Source organism: Kogia breviceps, chromosome 4, assembly GCF_026419965.1.
Source record: "Kogia breviceps isolate mKogBre1 chromosome 4, mKogBre1 haplotype 1, whole genome shotgun sequence".
NCBI classification, from domain to species: Eukaryota; Metazoa; Chordata; class Mammalia; order Artiodactyla; family Physeteridae; genus Kogia; species Kogia breviceps.
This window is the reverse complement of record NC_081313.1, coordinates 59,749,539-59,773,265: the sequence shown is the minus strand read 5'-3', so window position 1 is coordinate 59,773,265 and position 23,727 is coordinate 59,749,539. Positions and strand designations below refer to the sequence as shown.

The 23,727-nt window shown below is 43.0% G+C and overlaps 1 protein-coding gene across 1 annotated transcript in view; it reads right to left on the bottom strand.

The window, feature by feature from the left end:
• Positions 1-23,727, bottom strand: part of SV2C (synaptic vesicle glycoprotein 2C) — a 243,747-nt gene that overhangs the window by 87,581 nt on the left and 132,439 nt on the right. Inside the window, exon 4 of the mRNA XM_059061385.2 lies at positions 14,484-14,635. Coding sequence (XP_058917368.1) covers positions 14,484-14,635 — 152 coding nt within the window. The remainder of the gene's footprint in view (positions 1-14,483; positions 14,636-23,727) is intronic.

Genomic DNA, 23,727 nt, shown 5'->3' with positions numbered 1-23,727 from the left:
AAGATAATTCTCCTGTGTGATGATGGTGCCTACAATCAGATATTCTGCAACTCACTCTTCCCTCAGAAGGTCCCTGGGAGCCTGTTTTCTTCCTCACCAGGCCATGCTAAGGCCCTGCCCTTCTGGCAATCACTAGCTCACTTCCAACCTCTAAGCAAAACTAAGCTCTCACTCTCTTTGGTCACTGGGACTCTTCCTCCAGGGGCCCAGGTCCATTCCCTTTGGCTTAAGGGCACAGCTGCCCTGCAGGTACCTGAGGACCAGGAATCCCACCTGCCTTTCTCTTAATTGTGAAAATCTTCCTCCCACTCAGACTCTCAGAGACCCGCTGTCTTCTGCATCAGCACACGGTAATTACCTGTCTTCTCCCCTCCAGGTAAGCTTGGCTCTCTTTGGCTTAAACCCAGCAGTTCCTCAGGCCAAATCTGGCACAAATGTGTGTTGTTTGGTCCATGTGGTGTTGTGAAAACTTTCAGAAAAAATTAGGTGATTATGATAGAATCACTTCGGAAAATATTTTAACTTTCTCATCAAATTACACACATTTATCAAACAATCCAGCAATCCCTCTCCTAGGAATTCACCCAAGAGAAATGAAACTTCATTCACACAAGGATTTGTACTCAGATGTTCACAGCAATGTTATTCTTAACAGCCTAACTGTAAACAGTCAAAAAGGTCCATCAATTGGTGATTGGATTAACTGTGGTCCATCCATAATGGATGCTACTCAACAACAGGACGGAATGAACCCCTCAAACACCCAACTACATGGACGCATCTCAAAGGCATTATGCTAAAGCAGGGTCCAGATGCAAAAATTACATACTCTATGAAGTATTCAATTTATATGAAATTTTACAAAAGACAGAAAAGATGTCTTTGCTTACCAGGTGCCAGGCATGGTGGGAGGGACTTGACTGCAAAGGGGCATGAGGTAACTTTTTGGTGATGGAAGTATTCTTTATCTTGATTGAGGTGGTGGTTACAGAATTGTATCCTTTTGCCAAATCTCATCACTTAAATTGATGTATTTTATTCTAGTTTTATTTGTTTCCTTTTGCTCTGTAACAAATTATTGCACACTTAGGAGCTTAAAAAATGGCAAAAATTTATTATCTTCAGTCCTGGAGGTCCAAAGTCCAAAATGGACCTCACTGCACTAAAAGCAAGGCGTCAGCAGAGCTGCATTCCTTATAGAGACTCCAGAGGAGAATATATTTCCTTATTTTTTCTAGCCTCTCAAGGCTGCTCACATTCCTTGGCTCAGAGACCCGTCCCCCTATCCTTAAAGCCAACACCACCAAGTCAAGTCTTGCCCATGCTACCACTTCTCTGCTTCTCTCTTCCTACTCCATCTTCTGCTTTTAGGGACCCTTGTGATTAGATTGAGCCCACTGGATAATCCATGGTAATCTCTCTATTTTAAGATCAGCTGATTAGCAAGCTTAATTCCATCTGCAACCTTAATTCCTCTTCCGCCCTGTAACCTCACATATTCACAGGTTCTGGGAGTTAAGATGGTCTTTGGGACCATCATTCTACTGACCACATATGTATATCTCTATAAGGATACATTTTAAAATTGGTAGATTGAAAATTGGAGAGACTTCAAATAAATATCCAGAGTTCTGCTTTCTGGTAAATCAGATCTGGCCACACCAGGCTTCAATAGCTGCATGGCTAAACCTGCTGCAGCTGAGTAGCTGCCAACCCTCTAGAAAGGGCACGGACTCTGTCACTTGCTTCAGTCCTCTTTCTTGCCAGCTTCACCTATTTACATCACCTTGGTCACTAAGATATTTATGTTGGCCATCTCAGTCTTAAACTGTCAAGTCAAATGAAATCAAGACTCTTCTGACCCTTAATACCTCATCTTCACTTCTAGCCCCACTCCTCCCCAACCCTCCCCCTAACCCGTCAGGCTGATGTGCTCCCTCCATCTAATTTGTAACACCATTTGTATGTTGAAGAACACAGTGGAATTCAAAGTGGTCCCAGAAACGATGTACTCTCAAATCCATTACAGTATTTGAGAAAGAGGTACTGTGAACACAGGCCGAAACAGGGGAGAAGCAAAGCTTGGATTCAGGATTTTTCACTGTTACCCAAGAACAGATGTTTCTCCACACTCCTAGAAGAATCTCTGGCTTCCAGCATGGGGCCAGGCACAGAGTAGATGCACAAAAATATTTGCCACTCCCAAAGTGCAGTGTAATATCTCATCGAGCAATTTAAATAAAGGCTAAATCTCAGTTTGTTTAGCGGTGATGGGGGAAAGGCCCCAGGATACATTTCTTTGAGGGATAACTTAAACATAGAAAAAATTATATTGGTTCCATGACCCTCAACTGATTTCCTAACCCTTGCCAATCATCTCATTCAGATACGCTTTGAATTGTTGAGAAGACTAGGCAAGGGAATATACAAATGGTGGAAATAGCTCATCTCTTCCACTACTACTGAGTTAAACAACCAACAAGAACGTTTTCTAGTTAGGACAGTTCATTTGGTTAGGATCTACAGTAACCATCCCACTCTGCTCTAGCCCACACTATTTTCTTTTGCCGTATCTTGCCTCCTTTAATTTTGCCAGATTTAGAGCCTGACCACTGCCGTGTCCCCATCACACAGTTCTCATGTCCAGTTTTCCAGCCTCTCTGCAAGTGTCCTCTGTAAGCCTCAGGGCTGCTTTGTGTCCTGTACATTCCACAGTGTGATGGGCAGCACAGCTGAAGAGCTCATTGGGGAGTGAACATGATAAGAGTGAGGAATAAGTGGAAAATGCAATTTAATCTGTCCTCAAGTGGAAACAGGCTCCAACATTACATAAAAGATTAGACACTTCCTAAAGAAGAAGCACCTTCCAAACTTGAGAAGAATCCCTGTAGGAATTACTAAGATTTCCCTATCATGCCTTCAACCTCAAACTCTGTCCTATTTAATAATCTATTCTTCTAACGAGCTCTTCTAGGCATTAATTGTGTACCTTCAGGAATTAGTTACATAGGTACTCTCACGGTGGGGTCCAGTTGTGCTGAATGGCGATATTTTCTAAGATACCACACCTGCATCTTTAACTGGGCTTGCCTTGAGACCTTCTAAAAGCAACTCAGAGCAAATCTAAGCTCGATTTTGACAGAGAGACAGCTGCATAAAATATAAATGCTAAATCAGCCCATAAGAGAATAGAAACTTCCAGGTCATTCAGCTCCAATGTCTCTGCTGGTAGGTTATGTAAAAATCAAAGTTTGGCTTACTCCTTACAAATGACAGAACACTGTGCTTGTAGAAAACAGATGGTCAGGGCTTCCCTGGTGACGCAGTGGTTGAGAGTCTGCCTGCCGATGCAGGGGACACGGGTTCGTGCCCCGGTCCGGGAAGATCCCACATGCCGCGGAGCGGCTGGGCCCGTGAGCCATGGCTGCTGAGCCTGCGCATCCGGAGGCTATGCTCCGCAATGGGAGAGGCCACAACAGTGAGAGGCCCGCGTACCACAAAAAAAAAAAAAAGAATCCGCCTGCCAATGCAGGGGACAAGGGCTCAAACCCCTGTTCGGGAAGATCCCACATGCTGAGGAGCAACTAAGCCCGTGTGCTACAACTACTGAGCCTGCGAGCCACAACTACTGAGCCCGCGTGCCACAACTACTGAAGCCTGTGTGCCTAGAGCCCATGCTCCTCAACAAGAGAAGCTACCACAATGAGAAGCCTGCATACCACAGTGAAGAGTAGCCTTGGCTCGCTGCAACTAGAGAAAGCCCATGTGCAGCAACAAAGATCTAACACAGCCAAAAAAAAAAAGAAAAGAAAAAAAAAAGAAAACAGATGGCAGCTCTACGTCCTTTCACCTTAACAATCTGGACAAGTGAATGGAGTATTTATTCCTCCTTCTGGGGACCCTGATATGCATATGGCAGAAAAATGAAGTCCAGATTCTGTAACTGGTACCCTAAGATATCAGGGAAGCCTTCTCTACCTTTCCACAAAACTGTAAATATCTCTTGCCCTCTAAGGCAGTTCAATATTATTGATGGAAATGAGGGGAATGATCATATGCTCAAACATGGAACATTTTAGAAGATGATGACAATTTTTATGTCCCCCCCAGGTGACAGTTAGTTTGGAAGCACAGTAGTTAGTTGTTACCAAGACTTGGTAATGGTGCTAATTGTAAGCCTTGGATAAGAGACCTAATTAGGTTAATGATGAATTCAGCCCAGCAGTGGTATTTTCAGGACAGTTCTTTTCAAAGACACACACACACACACACACACACACACACACACACACACACACACACACACACACACACACTTTGTCTAGTTCAGAATATAGAGATGTGCAGAGAGTTGAGTTGGGGAGCTCTTAAGGAACCATAAGGCTATCATTCAGACCTTGTTTTAGAGAGAAAAAAGATAAGTGTTTCAGAGTTAGGTTTGATAGTAGGTATCTAACAAGAAAAACGTTGGAAAAAAATGAATAATCCCCAATGCCTTTAAAGCAGGGGGGTGCTTTTGGTGGCTGGAAGGCCCCTTCTTTGCTGGAAGGCCCTTTCAGTGGGTGCTGCTATGGACCGACCTGTGTCTCCACAAAATTCATATGTTAAAACCCCACCTCACAATGTGACTGTATCTGGAGATGGGATAATTTCTTTAGGAATTAATTAAGGTTAAATGAGGTTATAAGGGTAGGGCCCTAATTGGATACAAGGAGAGGAAGACAGAGATCTCTCTCTCTTCCATATGTGGACACAGAAAAAAGACAGCCAGGAAGAGATCCCTCAACCAGAAACTACTGACCAGCACCTTGATCTTGGACTTCCCAGCCTTCAGAACTGTGAGAAAATACATTTCTGTAGGTATTTTGTTATGGCAGCCCAAGCAGAGTAATACAGGTGGAGTATCTAAGTTTGGAGTTAGAAGCTGGGCAGAGCTGAATTTCTGTGCCTAAGAAAGGAGAGTGGGGTGGGCAATGCAGTTGGATTTCTGGAGTAAGGAGACAGAAGTCAGTGAAATTACACGCTGTGTGGGGAGAGGGAGAGAGAAGACGCAGTGTAGCCTTTGTAGGAAACACAAATGTCAAGTGAGACTTTATGAAGTTGTGGGATAAAAGGTGCGTGATGTAAAAACCTCTTCTGTCTCATAACATTTTCAGTAGGATAGTTTTAAAAATAACAGAATTCTGGGTGTGACTGGTTTTTCTTATGGCAAATGAAGGAGGCTTAGTGCTTAGAATGCTTGGCAAGGGGCTGTGACAGCATCGCCCGGATAGATGAGGGAATGGATGGTTGCCATGTGGGCCATATACACACACTATAGAGACCTTAAAAATGATTCCAAATAACCCTCTATATGTTGTTCTTTGAGGACGTTTCTTAGCTTTGGCATGTCTGGAGAACATTTTGAAGAAATGAGAATCAGAAGACTGGTTCTAATCGCTTATCTTCCATTTTCTGTGTCACTTTGGGAAATGACAAACTTTCTACGCAGCAGGCTCTCCATTCCAAAAATGGGAATGACACTTACTGTCGCTTTTGTTCCCAAGATTATTAGAATAAATAAGATGATATATGTGAAAAGGCCCTTCAAAAAGTAGTACTAATTTTGTTTTCTACTTTTTATGTTGAAATACAGCCACAGAAAGCTGGAAAGATAGTACAGAGAGATCCCATGTACCCTTCACTTAGTTTCTCTCAGTGCTTGGAAATGATTAGATCTTACATAACTGTAGTACAATACCCAAGGCAGGAAACTGACTGTGGTACAATGTATTCTTCATCATTTTATAACATGTGTGGATTTATGTAACCACCTGCAATCAAGACACGATTCCATCAACACAAAGATCTCTGGGGGCTGCTCCACTGTAGTCATGCCTGCTTCCTTTCTCCTCACCACCCCTACCCCTTGCCAACCATTAATCTGTTCTCCATCTCTATCTTTGTCATTTCCAGAATGTTTTATATCTTTTGAGATTGGCTTTTTCACTCACAAAATGCCCTTGAGGTCTCTACAAGCTGTTGTATCAATTGCTCATTTCCTTTTATTGCTGAGTAGAATTCTATGGTATTGTAGACATTTTGGTTGTTTCCACTTTTGGGCTATTACAAATAAAAGTGTTCTGAATAAACATGTACAAGTTTTGGTGAGGATATACATTTTCATTTCTCTTGGATAAATGCTCAGGAGTGCAATTGTGGGTTGTACGTTAGGTGTGTCTAGTTTTTTTAAAGAAACCCCCAAATTATTTTCCAGAGTGGTGGCACTATTTTGAGTTCCCACCAGCAATGCATGAGACATGCATTTTCTGCATCCTCACTGGCATTTGGTATTGCCATTAATTTTTAAAATAATTTTTTTTTTTTTTTTTTTTTTTTTTTTTTTGCGGTACGCGGGCCTCTCACTGTTGTGGCCTCTCCCGTCGCAGAGCACAGGCTCCCGATGCACAGGCTCAGCGGCCATGGCTCACGGGCCCAGCCGCTCCGCGGCATGTGGGATCTTCCTGGACCGGGGCACGAACCCGCATCCCCTGCATCGGCAGGCGGACTCTCAACCACTGCGCCACCAGGGAAGCCCGCTAATACATTTTGATAACTGTATTTTGAAACAACTGGTTTCATTTATAATCCTATTTATTTCATTTTCTGCATTTAAAAACATTATTCTGAAAGGAAGTCTGTAGGCTCCACCTGACTACCTGAGGGATGGATTATAGATCCCAGCTCTGCAGTGTCACCTAGCAGTGTTAGCAGCATAGGAGTCTAGCTCTTAACATGAATACACAAGCAAGAAAACTGCCATATTTTTAAAGCCCATTTCTCCATTTTAAGATCATGTGTATAAGATGTGAAAATCAGTAAGAAAAACCTCAACTAAAATTAGAGTCAGGAAGGCCAGTAGAGGGAGCTCTCACACATCATCACTCCCCATCATTTGCATGTGTTCAACTCTATTTGCATGCCCTGCAGAAAGAAGAGTACCTTGTACCCCCAAACAGGAAGAAGTCTACTACCCAGAAGGAAGATTTTCCTTGCCCAGCAACAGCCCAGCCAATGAGAAACACCACAGCCCAGCCAATGGGAAGCGGTCACCACCCTGAACTCTTGCTTTCTTCCAATGAACTTTCCTTTGGAACAGCCCCTCCCAACTCCCCTCTTTTCTCTATAAAAGCAAGCTCCCCTCCTTTGATCTCTGGATTTGCCTATGGTCTGCCATAGCTTATGTTTCCCAAATTGCAATTCCTCTGGCTATAACTGAATTTTGCTGGTAAGATAACTGGCTATTTTATTATTAAAGTTGACAAAAATAATGCGCCTGGTACAATGCCTGGGACATAGAAGGGTCTCAACAAATGACTGACATCCCCTCCATTTCTGGGGAGCTTGAATGGAAGAGTTATGACCTGAGCTCCATAGTGATTGGATTGATGCACAGCAGAAGAGGCAGCTCCTCTAAGTTCACTATACTAACAACAAAGGTCAGAGTGAGAGTTGAAAAGCACTTCCCCAAACTGTGCAGAACTCTCCATCCCTCAAGGAAGTAGAGACATCTTTTGGGTCTGTAGCAGTGGATGGTTTTGTTGTGGGTAGAGGGGCTATTTGCACCCTAGCTGATAAACACGTTTTCCCCAGGTGATGTATAGGGTGAGGAGAGAGACAGGAGGGCTCGGGTGGGAGAGCTGGCTGGTGGCTATGTTTAAGAATGTGAGACTTCTGAAATACTTGCTTCTGTTCTGGGTACTATGAACAAGGAAACATACAGAAGAAATGGCCATACACTTAAATTGTGATAATGCCTTTTTGATCTCACATTCATTTCTTAAGCCCTTAAAGACTATCATTATTGGAGTTTTTTTTTGGGGGGGGGGTGCTGATGTATTTTATGACTGCATGGCAGTCATAGAGTGTAGGAAATCTGAGTCCAAGGGTCATTTTGTTAAAATGAAAGATTGGATTGATCCTAAAATGGACAAATTAAGAAATCATATTGGTGTATGTTGATGTACCGAATTGATTCCCTTTTCAGTGTCTTACTCAGACACATGAGCATAAAATCTTAAGGGCTGTGGCATTCAGTGAAGTATGGCAAAGCTGGGAAGCAGGGCTTGGGGTCACCTGCTGCCTGCCTGTCCCGGCTGGGCTGGTGCGTGGAATCCCAGCTCTCATTTATCCCTCCCCTGCCATCCTGGAGTGGGCGCAGAATACTGTGGCATGCCTTACGAGTTCCGTTCCTGTGCCTTTCCCCATTTTATCTATCTCCACAACCTTCAAATGATAAGTGAACAGTTAAGAAAACATAGTTAGGAAAAGGGGAGTAAAACCTTTTTAATATTCCAGTTCTTTCTTCCTCCCTCACCTCAACTTCAGCCCCATCTGGGGAAAGAAAAAACTACACTTAATGAACTACTTGTGTCTGGCACTGTGCTAAGTAACCACTTTTTTTTGGTATATAGTCCTTTAGTACAGCAACCCTGTAATGGGTGTTATGCCCATTTTGTAGATGAGGAAACTGAGAGTCAGAGAGCCTAAGTAATTGCCCTAAAGGTGACAAAGCTAGAGAATGGCAGAGATGGCTTGGAACCAGGGCCTGTCATATCTAAGCCCATGCGGACTACCTGTGTCCAGAGCGTAGGACTCCTTGCAGCTGAGACACAGCTTGGCTCTGGGGATGTCCATGTAACCAGGATGTCCATGTCCTGCTCATGTGTGCCAGCAGGTGAGGGCCATCAGGCTCTTGCTTGTTCTTTTTACCCAGGGAGTGGCACCATGGCCTTTAAAATGAGTCTTTATATAGGATGTTCCCTTTTGAGTATTAATTCATCCAACAAATAAGTGAATGGAAGATTCTGATTCATTGGGTTGCAGGTAGTCAAGATGTTACAGTATTGTTTTTTCCTTGATTCTCTCTCATTATCTTACATTTTTTCTTATTTTTTCTTCTGTGTGCTTCCTCTGATCTTCTCACCCTCTAGGTAAACTTTACACATTTTACGCATTTTAGCTCATTCTCCCTCTTTCCCCATAGCTCTGAGCTCACACTGGGCTGTGCTGACAAGAGTCTGGGTATCCTGTGTAGGATATGAACCTGTTAGCAATAACAGCTACCATTTATTTTTTTTCCCGGTACGCGGGCCTCTCACTGTTGTGGCCTCTCCCATCGCGGAGCACAGGCTCCGGACGTGCAGGCTCAGCAGCCATGGCTCACGGGCCCAGCCGCTCCGCGGCATGTGGGATCCTCCCGGACCGGGGCACGAACCCGTGTCCCCTGCATCAGCAGGCGGACTCTCAACCACTGCGCCACCAGGGAAGCCCAACAGCTACCATTTTTGAACATTAGTTATGAACTAGGTGCTCTTACGTGATCATTACACTCAATCTCAAAATGCTGACTTAGGAAATGGGGCTGGGGGTACTGAAAAGCTTGACAAAGCTCACACGCCCAGAAGCAGCAGGGCTGAGACTCAAAATCAGCTATCACTGTTGTCTCTTGCCCTTGGCCACTGTGCCTTCCTTCTTGCGAACAAAATGTACACAGCCTTCCCTGTTTCTTTCCTCAACCAGACAGCTACTCGACCATCCCCTCCTCCCTTCATTCCAGTTTCACCATTAGGGAGAAGCAATGTATTAGTTCACACCTCTTGTAACTAAAGGAAGTAGAAGACATCTTGATAATTCAGACAGCCTTGGGACTCTGTGTGTTTTTAAGCCCAGACATCACATAGCTGGAGGGGGAGGGCTGGGCTGGGCTCAGGCTCTATGGGCATCCCCAGCTTGGCCCTGGAGGTCTGCAGCAAGGGGTAGGTGATGGAGGCAGTGGGGCTGCTCTAGCCCGGGTGCTGTGGGCTTTAAGAGCTGAGGCATTTCGTGCTGAGAGCCTTCCCACTTAGCTAACTGAATGTCCTTGCTGGGCACTGTCACACACCTCGCAGGGGACAGTACCTCATCTGATGTGCAAGTGAATGTAAGCAGAAACTAACACACCACTGTAAAGCAATTATACTCAATAAAGATGTTTTTAAAAAAAAGGAAAGAAAGAAAGAAAATGACGACAGAGGGTTTAATGGAGCAGACAGCACAGCAACCTGGCAGCAACTCCAAAGCCTGGGAATCAATGAAAGCTCTCAGCCAAGGAAGGAAAGGGCCTGGGATTCAGCTCCCTGTCCCACTTTCCCCTTAAGGCACTGGGGCTTCCATTCAATGCTGAGGTGTCCTGATTCATAGGGGACGTGGGGGAGGGGAGAAAGGCTGCAGGGCAACCTTTGCACCTGTGCCATCTGTTCCCTGACACAATGCTTGTTCTTTTGTGAACCAGAAGCCGGTCCCCGCTGTGGGTCAGAAGTCGTTGGCTTGAGAATGGGTGTGGGTCAAGAGGAACCACACGTTCTAACACCTGCTCTCAGCTGCTACAGGCCCCTGAGCTTTGAGGCCAAGGTGTTTACTTCTGGGTGGGTTCTTCTCTCCCCCTCCCTTACTTTATGGGGACTGCTCTTTGCCACAGGGGGAGAAAGGGTCCAGAGGCTGCTGGCTAGAAGGAGCTGGTCACAGGGAGGTGGTGGACAGGAAAGGTGCCTGGTGGGATGACATCCGTATTCTGCCCCCTAACGTCTTGTCAGAGTGCGGACCTTCAGGTGCTGGCATCCATCTGACTCCAGGGAAGTTTGCAGCCCCAAGAGCAGTGATGGGAAGGTAAAACGCATCGTCATCTGATGCTGGTACAGAAACTTGGTTGGGTGCAGGCCAGGTGAATCCGAGGTCCATCAGGAACTTCTGGCACAGCCCAAGTCTTAACTAGCCAGCCCCTGCAGAAGGGGTCCGAACACCCTTTCTGAAAGTTGTGTCTAACTTCCTAAGAATCCCTCCAGGTTTCCTTTCAACATCCTTAGTGATCAGCTCAAGGTCTGCTTTGCATCAGAAGCTTGTCTGGAGCCAGAATTCTGGTCTCACGGCATATGCTCAGGCTTTATGCACTAACTGCTCAGCCACAAATGCGGAAAGGTGACGTCCAGAAACACAAGAGCACCTGCTTTCCCCATGACTACATGCATCATCTATCCCTTGACATCTTTGCCATGTGGATGCCAACTACTGATTCCTTCCCTCCAGAGCAAATCTTATTACCGGTGTGAGAAGGGCCAGTACCTGACTCTGAGTTGCTTTACTGTGCCCTGAATTCCTTCCCTGCTGGGTGAAAATTCAATACACTGTACAGGGGTGGTGCTCAGAGGTCTCCTGAATGAAAGACAGAGAGGCGAGGACCTGCATGCTCTCTTGTTATTTCTGTGGGCTGTGGCATCATTTATACCCTGCAGAATTTCAGAGGGAAAATAGAAAGCTTCTTATTTTTTCAGAGGTAATAGGGAAGGTGCATGGACTTTTAACCCTTTGTCTTTTTTAAGTAGAGTAAAAAGATGTGTCATTGGAGAGAAGAGATATCTAGATGTTACAGTTACTTTTAAAGTGTGATTCTGAACTGGATGAATGGAAAAGCTCTTTAGCCTGGATGAAAGCAACAGTATTAAGACTCAAACACCAACTGAACAAGTCAACCACGCAAGTCAGGCTCACTCTTTGCTCCCATTCAGAGCTGCCCTGTATATACATGACAAAGTCCCAGGGGCTTTAGGCATCACCCACTGGGAGAGGTACAGAGCTGACAATCTCAGACTGGGCTGCACGTGAGAACCACCTGGGGGCTTTAAAAGGAAAGGTGCTGAGTCCCCAGCCCAGAGAATCTGACTCATTTGATCTACGGTAGGACCCAAGCATGGGTATTTTCAGGGGGGTGCGGGAAGCGGTAACCCTCTGTTAAAAAGTGCTTATGAAAAAGTGTAACCTCCATATAGTGACATGCACAAATATTGAGCACCCAGCTTAATGAATTTTTATGAATAAATACTCTTGAAACCCACCCCATCCCCATCCAGATACAGAACATCATCATCCCCCAGAAGCCTCAGCACAGGATTTTTAATATTAAACTCTTTTATTTTGAAAAAATTAAAACTCTTCAAGTTGCAAGAGTATAAAATGAACTCAGCAAGCGTATTTAAAAAATATCCCCTGTTGATTCTAATACACAGACAGGATTGACAGCAGTAATTTGCTGGTTATTTTGTTTTTGTTTTTGTTTGTTTTTTGGCCACATTCTGGCCATGGAAAGCCTCCAGTAAAGCATGGGCATACGGTTTTAATTTTCTGTTACTGATTTCTTAACCAGGTCATTATTGGTTCCTTCAATATAGAAATGAATGTCAGCCTCAGATACATTTAATTCTGTTGTACTGCGACTGTCTCTGTAACTTTTCAAGCGTCGTTTATGATTCACCATCTCCCTCTTTCTGGCTATATATGGTTTAGGTGGCCCTTTTTGCTGAAATAAGAATATCTTATGTGTGCTTGGGAAAAATAAAGGCGGGGATCATGCGAATCTTTTGTGGGTCGGCCACTGACAGTTTGCAAGGCCAGAGACAGACCTGGAGCCCTCCACAAGGCTCGTCACAGTTCAAGGGCAGGGATGTGCGAAAGGCGGGAGTCTGGGGAGCTGAATACTGAGTGAGGAAACAAAATAAAAAACAAAAGCAATCGTGTCCAGGCCTGGTGGAAACAGGCAGACTGCAAAGGCCAACCTGAGTTATGAGTTTAGGGAGGCCAGCAGGAGAAATTCTGAGATGTGATGGGAAGGGAGGACCAGGAAGGGGGCAGCAATAAAGCCACGAGCCAAGAAGCTGTGCTGTCACCAGAGGCTGAGACACAGAACATTCTGGCCTTAGAAGGAATCCAGCTCCCAGGCTGTGCTCTGTGCAAGTACCTGGCAGAGATGGCCAGTGGGGCTGTAATTGTGACGATCTGCACCTGGCACCTTATTTCCATTTACACAAACACTGCGTATGGACTAGCGGTGGCTCTGGGGGCGATGCTGGGTACAGCTGGACTCTGCCCAGACCCTGCATCTCCCCTTTGTCTCCTGATACACAGTTCCTAAGGAGCAATTCCTTACGTGGTAGCTAAGTGACTCTTCCATTTTGAACAGCTAGCTGAGTGGGGTGGGCATTAGACACCGCCATACAGGGGAAGGTTCTTAGGGTGACTGAGGTCTTCAGGTCCCAGAAGGAGGAGAATCTCCTTTAATTCCTCAGATGGTGGCAGAGGACAAGCCTCATGGTGGATATGGGTAACTGCCTGTATGAGGGCATCTCTGGCCCAGAAGTGACCAAAGAGTCTAAAAATGAGAAACCCATCACACTCAAATGTTTGGCAAAGAAAAGTTCTCTTCAGGCCCCGTAACCAGTTTCTTATGTCTTGTGTATTTTTTGTTGTCGTTAAATACAATTTTGGTTTGCATATAACTTTTGGGGTTTATTAAAAGAAAAGAGTGTGACACCGTGAATTTTATAGCTCAGTATGAAAAACAAATCACAATGCATCTGAACACTGAAGTCTGTCTTGTCTTTGATTTTAGCAATGAGTTATATTCACTTAAGGTTTTTCCCTAACAGAACTATGCTTTGTAATAAAAAGCTTCTTTGCTCTTAAAAAGAAAAGAAAAAAAAAAAGTAGAAAACCAGAAAATGAGCAAGGAGTGAATTTTTGAAATCTAATTTTTTAGATTGATTAGATTTTAGATAGAACAAAGAATGAGTTCTTGAAGTCATAGTGGTTTTTACATAGTACTCATAGTTTGCCAACTTCAGCCTGTTTTCATACACATACACACACTCATACGTGCACAAATATAACCAGAACACGTCCCCTCCCCTTTCCTTACATATTGAATTCAATTCCTAGATTCTGTTAACCTCTCCCAGCATTTCATTGTTTGTGGGTGAAGCAACTGGGAGCTTGTGCCTTCTGAGAGGGCAAGTACTAATCAGAAACATGAAACCTTCAAGTATTCTGAGGAGGCAGGACTGGTTAAGTGCTTAGGAGCAACTGGGGAGGGGGCCTGTGGAGCAAGGGTGGTAGAGTCACCTCTTAATTTCTGCAAATTGATGGTCCTTGACAAGATGGGTTTCTTCCTGCTCCCATCCTGGTTCTGAGCTGCCAGAAGAGGCGAGGCTGACATGGGCTGAGCCTTGGACTAAGCCCAGAGGAGACGAATAAAGGCACGTGTGGGTGCCTCCTGTGCATGACAGTCCCCAGAACAATTGTAAGTCATGTTGCCTTATATGCTGATTATGATCTATGCATCCTTTCAGCTCCACTTACGTGGGGAACCCAGAGTTGATAGCACAAAGGAAACAACTGAAAGCAGTGGCATTAAAAATAGCAAAATGAAAAGGTATTCCTAAATGATCACTGGCACAGTCTTACCTTACACAGATCTCTATATAAGGGGGGTGGGAATCCTAGACATTACAAGAGGGAGAAAGATGATGATGACAGTGTTGTTCTCAAATCAGCAGTTACGAGAGAGGAAAGGGATGGGAATGGAAGCTGAAATAAAACAAGATGACTGCCCGGCTGGTGCAAGGCCAGCCTCTTACCGTAGTGGGGGATGATAGCCCAGGCCATGGCAGAGGCGTAGATGCCACCGATCATCCAGAACATGCAGAGCCAGCTCAGATGCTCACCCCGCTTCTCTCGGGCCAGCACTTCAGCAAAGTAGGAGAACACGGTGGGAATGGCTCCTCCAATCCTGCCAAGAGGTACAGAGGATACGTGAAATCAGAGCCTGTACAGCCAATGTGAAGTACAAAGGGCAGAGCCAAAGCGAGCTCTAACAACACATGCTCTCTTTCTATCCCAGCATATCAAGGAAGGTATATTTTCTACCATTTAGTAACTTTAATCTTGAACCTGCAATTAAGCTATGTTACCAAAAGGTGGCAGTGGTGCCCCACCTCTGTGCTTTACAGAACTTAGCTTAAGTTCTCCATGGACTTTCTGTTCCTTGTTGAATGTTCGACATGATATTTATCAAAAAAAAAAAGCCCACAATATTTTGTATAATCTAGGGACTATTTTAATTAACACATTAGAAAAAGAGATACTATGATTATGTCCTGTCCATTACCTGGAGACTTTGGAAACAGCTTCAAACACCTCGAGAGGGCTGTCTGCAACTCATACTTACTACCCCACAGGATTGGTCCTGGAGCCCAATCTGGCTGATGTGTCAGCAAACACAGGACCAACAGGGTTGTTTCCTAGACTGGCTCTGGTCCCAATCCAGCAGATATTGCTGAACGAGTACGAGCTACTGGTTTAGATACCAAGAGTACAATACTTCCTTCCAGTCCAGGTGATTATAAGAGATGCTGACTGATCTCTGGATAGAGGATATGAACAGTGACCTCTATCCAGGTTAAGGGTTCTCAAATGAGGGTCTATGGAATAAAAGTTTTGTTCATTCTGGGGAGATGAGCCATATAGATCTCATCAGAATTTCAAACTGATTTTAACCCCCGAATTTTAAGAGCTATTGCCTAAGAAAGTAAGGTAGTATGGGAAAAAATTACTATCATTCCAAACAATATGTGAATTCTTAAACTTTTTTTATAAAATGTGCAACAATATAAGCAAGTTGTAAAGACAACATCTAGTGATACAGTTTTTAAAATATGTATTGATTCCTTTATGTTCAGAATTCTGTAAGGAAAACTGTTATTGACATTTCATGTAAATTTGATGTCAAGGTGTAAAACATGTATTTATTCATTTAGCAATAACTGATTTCCTTAGAGCCTTTGATATGATAAAGAAGTACTGGCAGTGACCTTAGCAAATGTGATTAAGAAAAGGCCATCTCTGCAGCAAACTAGATGTACCAAATGAACGGCAGCATTCATAATGCCACTCTGCATCAACTAGTAGGTCAAAGTATGGCATCATTTCATAAGTCTGCCCCTGCTTATAGTAACGTGGTAGTTATCTACTGCTGGATATGGGCAGACCACCTAGAATAGTGATTTTCAATCTGTAGGCTATGGAATTTAGTAAATGTAAACAGCATTTTAAAAATTGAAATAGAGACAAAATATTTTAGTGACACTCAAGTAATAAGGATAAGCATCATTTCATTAAATTTTGTGTCTGTAATAAATATATTTATAGCATATAATATATATTTGTATATGTATGTGAGTATACATATATATTTAATATATAACTATATATACTTATATATATAAATGTATAATGAGTCACAATGTGTTTCTTAGTGAGAGCGGCTGTTCAAAGAGTTTATTTTTTTCTAAATAAAGCAGTTATTTATTTATTTTTTATTTTAAAAAATAAATTCATTTATTTATTTATTTTTGGCTGCATTGAGTCTTTGTTGCTGCACGCGGACTTTTCTCTGGTCGAGGCGAGCAGGGGCTACTCTTCGTTGCAGTGAGCGGGCTTCTCATTGCAGTGGCTTCTCTTGTGGAGCACGGGCTCTAGGCACGCTGGCTTCAGTAGATGTGGCACTCAGGCTCAGTAGTTGTGGCTCACGGGCTCTAGAGCACAGGCTCAGTAGTTGTGGCACACGGGCCCATTTGCTCTGCGGCATGTGGGATCTTCCCGGACCAGGGATTGAACCCGTGTCCCCTGCATTGGCAGGCGGATTCTTAACCACTGTGCCACCAGGGAAGTCCTCAGAGAGTTTAAAAATCATTACCTTAAAGCATCTGTATTTGTTCCTCTGGGCTATGAATGTGACAATTCTACCTAAAATCCCTGTATGAGTCCACATGACTTCAGATGCAGCACACATGGCAACACACATGGCAAGAGCACATGTGCCATCACACCAGGGGTAGCCAGCCAGGACCAAGTCCATCAACCAGACCCCCAAAGAAGAAAGAGATGCTGTGATGAACAGTCACAGCTGGCTATAAACCACACCACATAGACTCACACAGTTCTCTGCATGGCTTCTTGAGGACCTCACACCATGCTTGGACAGCTAGCTGAATTTAAAAATTCAACGAAGTTTTGGACAGATTTGAAATGGTTCCATCACAGCACACACAATTTTAATGGGAAATAAAATGTGTCATAAATTATTTAATGCTACTCCTTTTGTCATTGGATGTGAAGAATCTGTTTCTCTGCATCATAAAGTCTCAGTTTCCTAATCTGTGCCTTCACTTCTCAGTGTTTACTGATTTTTCACATCCTAATTAATGTTTCATCAGGATTCTGGACATTCTGTATGTAAGAGCTATAACTTACATTTCATAAAGGCACAACTGTGTGTCAGGATATGCCAGGCCGTTCTGAACCAAGATGAATGTACAAGAGGGCAGCTAAAAAGGCAAGTGGGAGACTTGCCTGTTAGTTTTAAACAAATCACTGTTGCATGAAAGAACGCCAACTTTAGGGCTTTTAAACAATCCTGCTGGTTTTGATTCAATGCCTCTTTTTTAAGGTGTTTTTTTGTTTGTTTTGTTTTTTGGATTTTTTTGCATGGATGTCTCAATGTCTGTAAAGCAGACCACAAGGAACTAACTCTAAAATCAAGGGCTAAATGAGTCTGAAGGAACGAGGGAGGGAGTCTGCTTAATTCCCTTGCAAAGTCCTTCAGACTCAGGGACCTAAAAAACAATCCAAGCATTCACATTTCTCACTGTGGGCTGATCATCTATTTTGGGGAAAACATTACTCCTCATCTTACTGTGACGTCCTTCAAGCAGAGAAAAAACATTACAGCATGTTGTAATATTAACTATTACTAGTATTTCATACCCCATCAGAGTGCTTACACGTTGTTTACACTAGACGGGAGGCTCTTAGAAGTTGAGAACTATATGGTGTTCATCTTTGAATCCCTTCCCTGGCCCACTGAGCATGCACTAAATGCTTACTCAGAAGAACTGAATTTCCCAAAGACTCTCCGGTGATGTAGGGGAGACGTAATCTGCTCTGACGACCTAAACATCTCCAGTGAGTGGAAACATACATCTTATGTCCTGGGCCAATATGACCTGAGAAGTTGGGGAAGCTGGAATGACAGTTCTGATGGCAGCAGAGCCCCCACAGAGTTCTTGAATTACTCTATGTCTTAGTTGCCACCCTTCACCACCAAATCTTATATAATCAAGGTTTCCCTCTACTACTCTACCTCAATATTTTGTGTGAGGGGCTGTTACATTTCCTTATTTGTTTTATTGTACTAAGATACAATTTCTGAGAATACCTGAAGAGAGAAAAATATTACAATGGCAGTTTTCAAATTCCCACATATCAGTGGTTGTTAAATAGTGCTGATTTTGCTCCCCTGTCCTAGCAGACATCTGACAATGTCTGGAGATATTTTTAGTTGTTACAACTCAGAAGTTGCCACTGGCCTATAGTGGGTAGAGGCCACGCATGCTGCTAAAGATCCTACAGTATACAAGGCAGTCCCTCACAACAAAGAATTATCCAGCCCCAGATATTAATAGCGCTGAGGTTGAGAAATGCTTGCAATGGGGATATAATATGGAAAATATGATATTTTATATTAAAAAGCCAGAATATAAGTCATAAAATTGTTATCTTTTACATTGCTTGATGGGTAACACATGTCTAAATTCAGTTAACATGGAGAGCTTTCTTGTTGTTCCTTATATAATGATCAGTTAGCTGCTGTTGAAATTTGTTCAAGTTCATTTCTGATGGAATATTTACATAAATGAAGCAATCAGATCAGGGTGGTTTATAAAGAATTTTTCTCACAATTGGATATTAAGTCTATTTTATTAGCTGTCATAAAGGGTCAAATCTTAATTATCCATGGTAATAGGAGGCACAAAGGGAATAATAATTGAAATGCACACTGTTATAGGTGGAAGATTAGTCAGATTCAAAATAATGGAATTGACACGAATGAAACAGAATGTTGATATTTGGAATTTGAGCTGGAGTTATTCCCTAAGTGCTATTAATTTTAGGTTTTTACAACTTTAATTATAGAAATATAAAGAAAGTAAAAAATCTGCATAGAACACATCACTAGAATAAACTGGGACCACACCCTCACCCCACGGCATGTGTGTGTGCATGCATGTGCAGGAACACACAATATATCCCTCAAAAGGTCTGCAATACTCCATAGTATGCATCAAGTAGATATCATGAAACATATTTATTTTCCTCAATAATTTAAGACAAATTCACAAATGAGATACTGTATATGGCAAAGGGTGTATCAGCTTTACAGACAAAATTTCTCCTCTGTTGGGAACACAAGACACTTAAGTTGAATGGGTTTAGCATAGCAGGATGAAGGAGAAGGCCAAGCATTACTGTCTCCACAAACCTCCTTGAAAAACTGGGAAGCCTGACTGTCCTAGGCCTGCAAATTTCACAGCCACACCTGGCGTCACTCCAGGCCCGGTGACAATTCAGGGGTGGACTATGTTTGTCCCTGTACCTTGTGATACTGATGTATGCTGGCTATTGAGGTGAAGAGGGCGAGGGGGTTAGGTTTCTGCAGTGAAAGAAGGAGGTTGTAGACAAAAAGGCTAATTGTACTTAAAATGGCTCGAAATATGACGTTCAGGGGAGAAATGATAGAATGATGACTTCTTGTCCTGAGCAGGAATTCTACCGAGTAATTCTGTTCTGCTTTAATTCTTCAGCTGAGCATATAATGAAGAGTAATTTCATTCTAACTTATTTCACCATATGACTGTCAACCCTCAGTCTTCCCCTTCCACTGGGAAATGCGGTATTATATGAGAACATAATTAAGGAGGAAGTTGAATAACCATTGTAAAGTCATGTGTTCCATACAGATAATTAGAGCTGACTCTGGTGGCCTTATTACGATAAGTATTACGGGTTTATAAAAAGACTAGTGAATGGTGTAGTCTATGCCGGGAATCACAGTTGCAAATAAGTCGCATGAAAAATATCCTTTTAATCCTTACTCAGAATCAAAAAAAAAAGGAAGGAAGACACTGAACTGCCAGGCAAGTTGGACAGCAATTTAGAACCAATTCATTATGTTTTCTTTTTTTTGGCTGCGCCGTGCAGCATTCAGGATCTTAGATCCATGACCAGGGATCAAACCCATGCCCCCTGCGGTGGATGCGCGGAGGCTTAACCACTAGACCACCAGGGAAGTCCCCATTATGTTTTCAATTGGACCCAGAAGCAAAAACAGCCTCAAAGATGAACTTTTCAGTGACTTCCTTTTCATGGAAGTAAATAGACTATCACAGAGGAGGCTGCACAGAGGCTTAGATGAAAGAACACAGATCTAACATCTCTGAATGGGCTGGGTCAGCACACAAAATGAGACTGCTGTATTGATAAGAAGGCATACGTTTATTATGAGTAATCAAGATAGAAGCAGGAGGGACTTCCCTGGTGGTGCACTGGTTAAGAATCCACCTGCCAATGCAGGGGACACGGGTTCGATCCCTGGCCAGGGAAGATCCCACATGCTGCAGAGCAACTAAGCCCGTGTGCCACAACTACTGAGCCTGCGCTCTAGAGCCCGTGAGCCACAACTACTGAAGCCCGTGCGTTCTAGGGCCTGTGCTCCGCAACAAAGAGAAGCCACCGCAACGAGAAGCCCACGCACCACAATGAAGAGTAGTCCCCGCTCGCTGGAACTAGAAAAAGCCTGCACGCAGCAAAAAGACCCAACACAGCCAAAAAAAAAAAAAGATAGAAACAGGAGAACATTTCCTGGTAATGGAACCAATCATCAAATAAGGAATGGGAATCCCCTATGCCCAGTCATAAAGGATGGGTGGTTAGGGAAGCTTTAGTCCTCCCATCTCCAAAGCCACAGTTTAAACCTGACTATTTTAAGAATATTGAGATGTAAACATGTAAAAGTTGTGCTTCTAAAAAAACATAACTTCAACTCCTCTAGCCCTTGTTTGCAATCAGGGTGGTGCCCTAAGCTTCCCAAATGTATATAGGTCTGCATATCCACAGCAACAGACCTGGTACCACTGGGAGAAGTGTATTCAGAGATCAGTATCCTAATGCTGTCTTGAAAAAAAATTAACCCCCTACTGAGAGAGCTGGAAGCATGCATTCCCATAGCACCTAAGTGGTGTCATGAATAAAGATGGTGATAAACATTATAATGATCTGTGAGAAATGATGTCAAAAAACATGCAGACTGGGCTTCCCTGGTGGCGCAGTGGTTGAGAGTCCGCCTGCCGATGCCGGGGACACGGGTTCGTGCCTTGGTCTGGGAGGATCCCACATGCCGCGGAGCGGCTGGGCCCGTGAGCCATGGCCGCTGAGCCTGCGCGTCCGGAGCCTGTGCTCCGCAACGGGAGGGGCCACAGCAGTGAGAGGCCCGCGTACCGCAAAAAAACCAAATAAATAAATTTAAAAAAAAAAACACAAAAAAAACCCATGCAGACTTTTCCAGCCACTTGCGGTATATATCTTAGTCATTCATTCCTCCTTTCACCCTCCCACCCACCTGCCATTTACCCATCCATCCATCATCCCCCTATGCAGCCCCTCACCCAGCCAAATTCTGGGCCAAGCACATCACCTGTTGCTGGAGGTACAGGCATGAAGAACACACATTCCCACCCTCAAGGAGCTCACAGACTCAATTCTAAAAAGTGCATGAGGCTAATTTTCACAATTATAAATTATGAGTCTGGGAGATCTTTTCCTCTGTTACTTCTTTCTCTCTTGGGATCAACAGTTCTTTTGCCATAGGGTGTAATGGGAAATAAAGTGTGTCCAAAAGGTCAACTGTTGTTGGAAATTCTCGTAAAAGGCATTGTCCAAGACAGTGCCTTTCAACAGAAATACCATGTGAGGCACATATAAAATTTTTAATTTTCTAGAAAAGAAATTAAAGCAAAAAATCAGGTATAGTTACTTTTTTTTTTTTTTTTTTTGCGGTATGCGGGCCTCTCACTGTTGTGGTCTCTCCCGTTGCGGGGCACAGGCTCCGGACGCACAGGCCCAGCGGCCATGGCTCACGGGCTTAGTTGCTCCGCGGCATGTGGGATCCTCCCGGACCAGGGCACGAACCCGTGTCTCCCGCATCGGCAGGCGGACTCTCAACCACTGCGCCACCAGGGAAGCCCTAGTTACTTTTAATATATATTCATTTAACCCAATGTATCCAACTATTATCATTTTAACATGTAATCAATATAAAAATTAATGAGATATTTTACATTCTTTATGTAATTAAAAAAATTTTTTTATTGAAATATAGTTGCTTTACAATATTGTGTTAGTTTCTACTGTACAGCAAAGTGAATCAGCAGTATGTATACATAAATCCCCTCTGTTTTGGATTTCCTTCCCATTTAGGTCACCAGAGATCACTGAGTAGAGTTCCCTGTGCTATACAGTAGGTTCTCATTGTTATCTACTTTATACATAGTATCAGTAGTGTATATATGTCAATCCCAATCTCCCAGTTCATTCTTTTGTATGTATTAAGTCTTTGAAATCCAGTGCTATGTATTTTGTACTTACAGCACATCTAAATTTGGTCACATTTCAAGTGCTCGGTGGCTACGTATGGCCTGTTTGACAACACAGGCCTACTGTGACCCACTGTTTACAATTTGGGTTTGTGATTATTTTTGGATTAAAGATAATTTAGTTTGTTGCCTCATCTTCTATATTGAAAAAGGTCTTTCCATTCCGATTCTTTGGGTCAGAAACCTTCTTGAACTGATCTGCTCAAAATGTTTATTTAGTGTCTATCAAGTATCAGACATAGTGTGTTAGGAAATCATAGTCATTTCTCATTGAATCTGAGACAGCACAGCCTGGTGGTTATAAGCGTGGAGATAGACTGCCTGGGTATGATATGACTATACCACTTACTGTGTGACCTTGGGCAGTTACTTAACCTCTCTGTGCCTCAACTTCTTCATCTATAAAATGGATGGAATAAAAAGTATCTTCCTCATAGCGTCACCGTGAGGTTTAAAGGAGTCAATATTTACAAAATGTGTAACACAGCATCTCATAGGGCAAGTACTATACAGGTGTTTGATAAAACACATTTTAAAAGTTAAAAAATTTTAAATGGGTCTGCATTTTCCCCATACGATGAGGAAGTAAAACCTTATAGTTTAGAATTAGACTAAAACTCAGAAGACCTGGGGGTTTATTGAACATATGAAAGTCATTCTAATTTTAAAAAGGCAGCATATTTTTGCATACCTAATTATTTAAAAAATGTTGTGGAAATAAATGAGCTTCTACATATAAAACACTTTGAAGAATTCCAGTTAGTGGTGATCATCTCTACAAAGTCAAGGTATTCTGGTTATTATAATTTTATAATAATGGATGGGTATTGGTTAATGGATAGATATTGCAAGCAGCTACGAATTATGCATTTATGAGGCTCCGTTTGCAGAGGGAGAAGAAATGACTGTTCATTCTCCTACCATACACAGACACTGACATTTCATTTTAATTTCTGTTGCTGGTGTATTTTTCTCCTGACCTTTATTCTTAGCAGTGCCAGGCCTTCAGTGAGACACTCCTAACTCTGACATTGCCTGGCATCTGAAGCATTATCATTCCCATAATTAACAGTGACTGGAAGCAAATAATTTAATTCTGGGCAAATGAAAATGAATCAATGGTGTCAACTCCATTTCTCATCTTTCTAATTTTCTGTAACAAAAGAGGAGAGGGAAATGTCTGTTCCCTGGTGTGAGATTCACTTAGGAAAGTGAGAGACAGATAAATAATTGGTGATGCCCTACTCCTCGTTCCCACGAAAAACTGCTGTCCCCGGCAGGAAAATCATTCTTTGTGCTGAATAAATATTTAAAGTCACACAGAATATGTCAG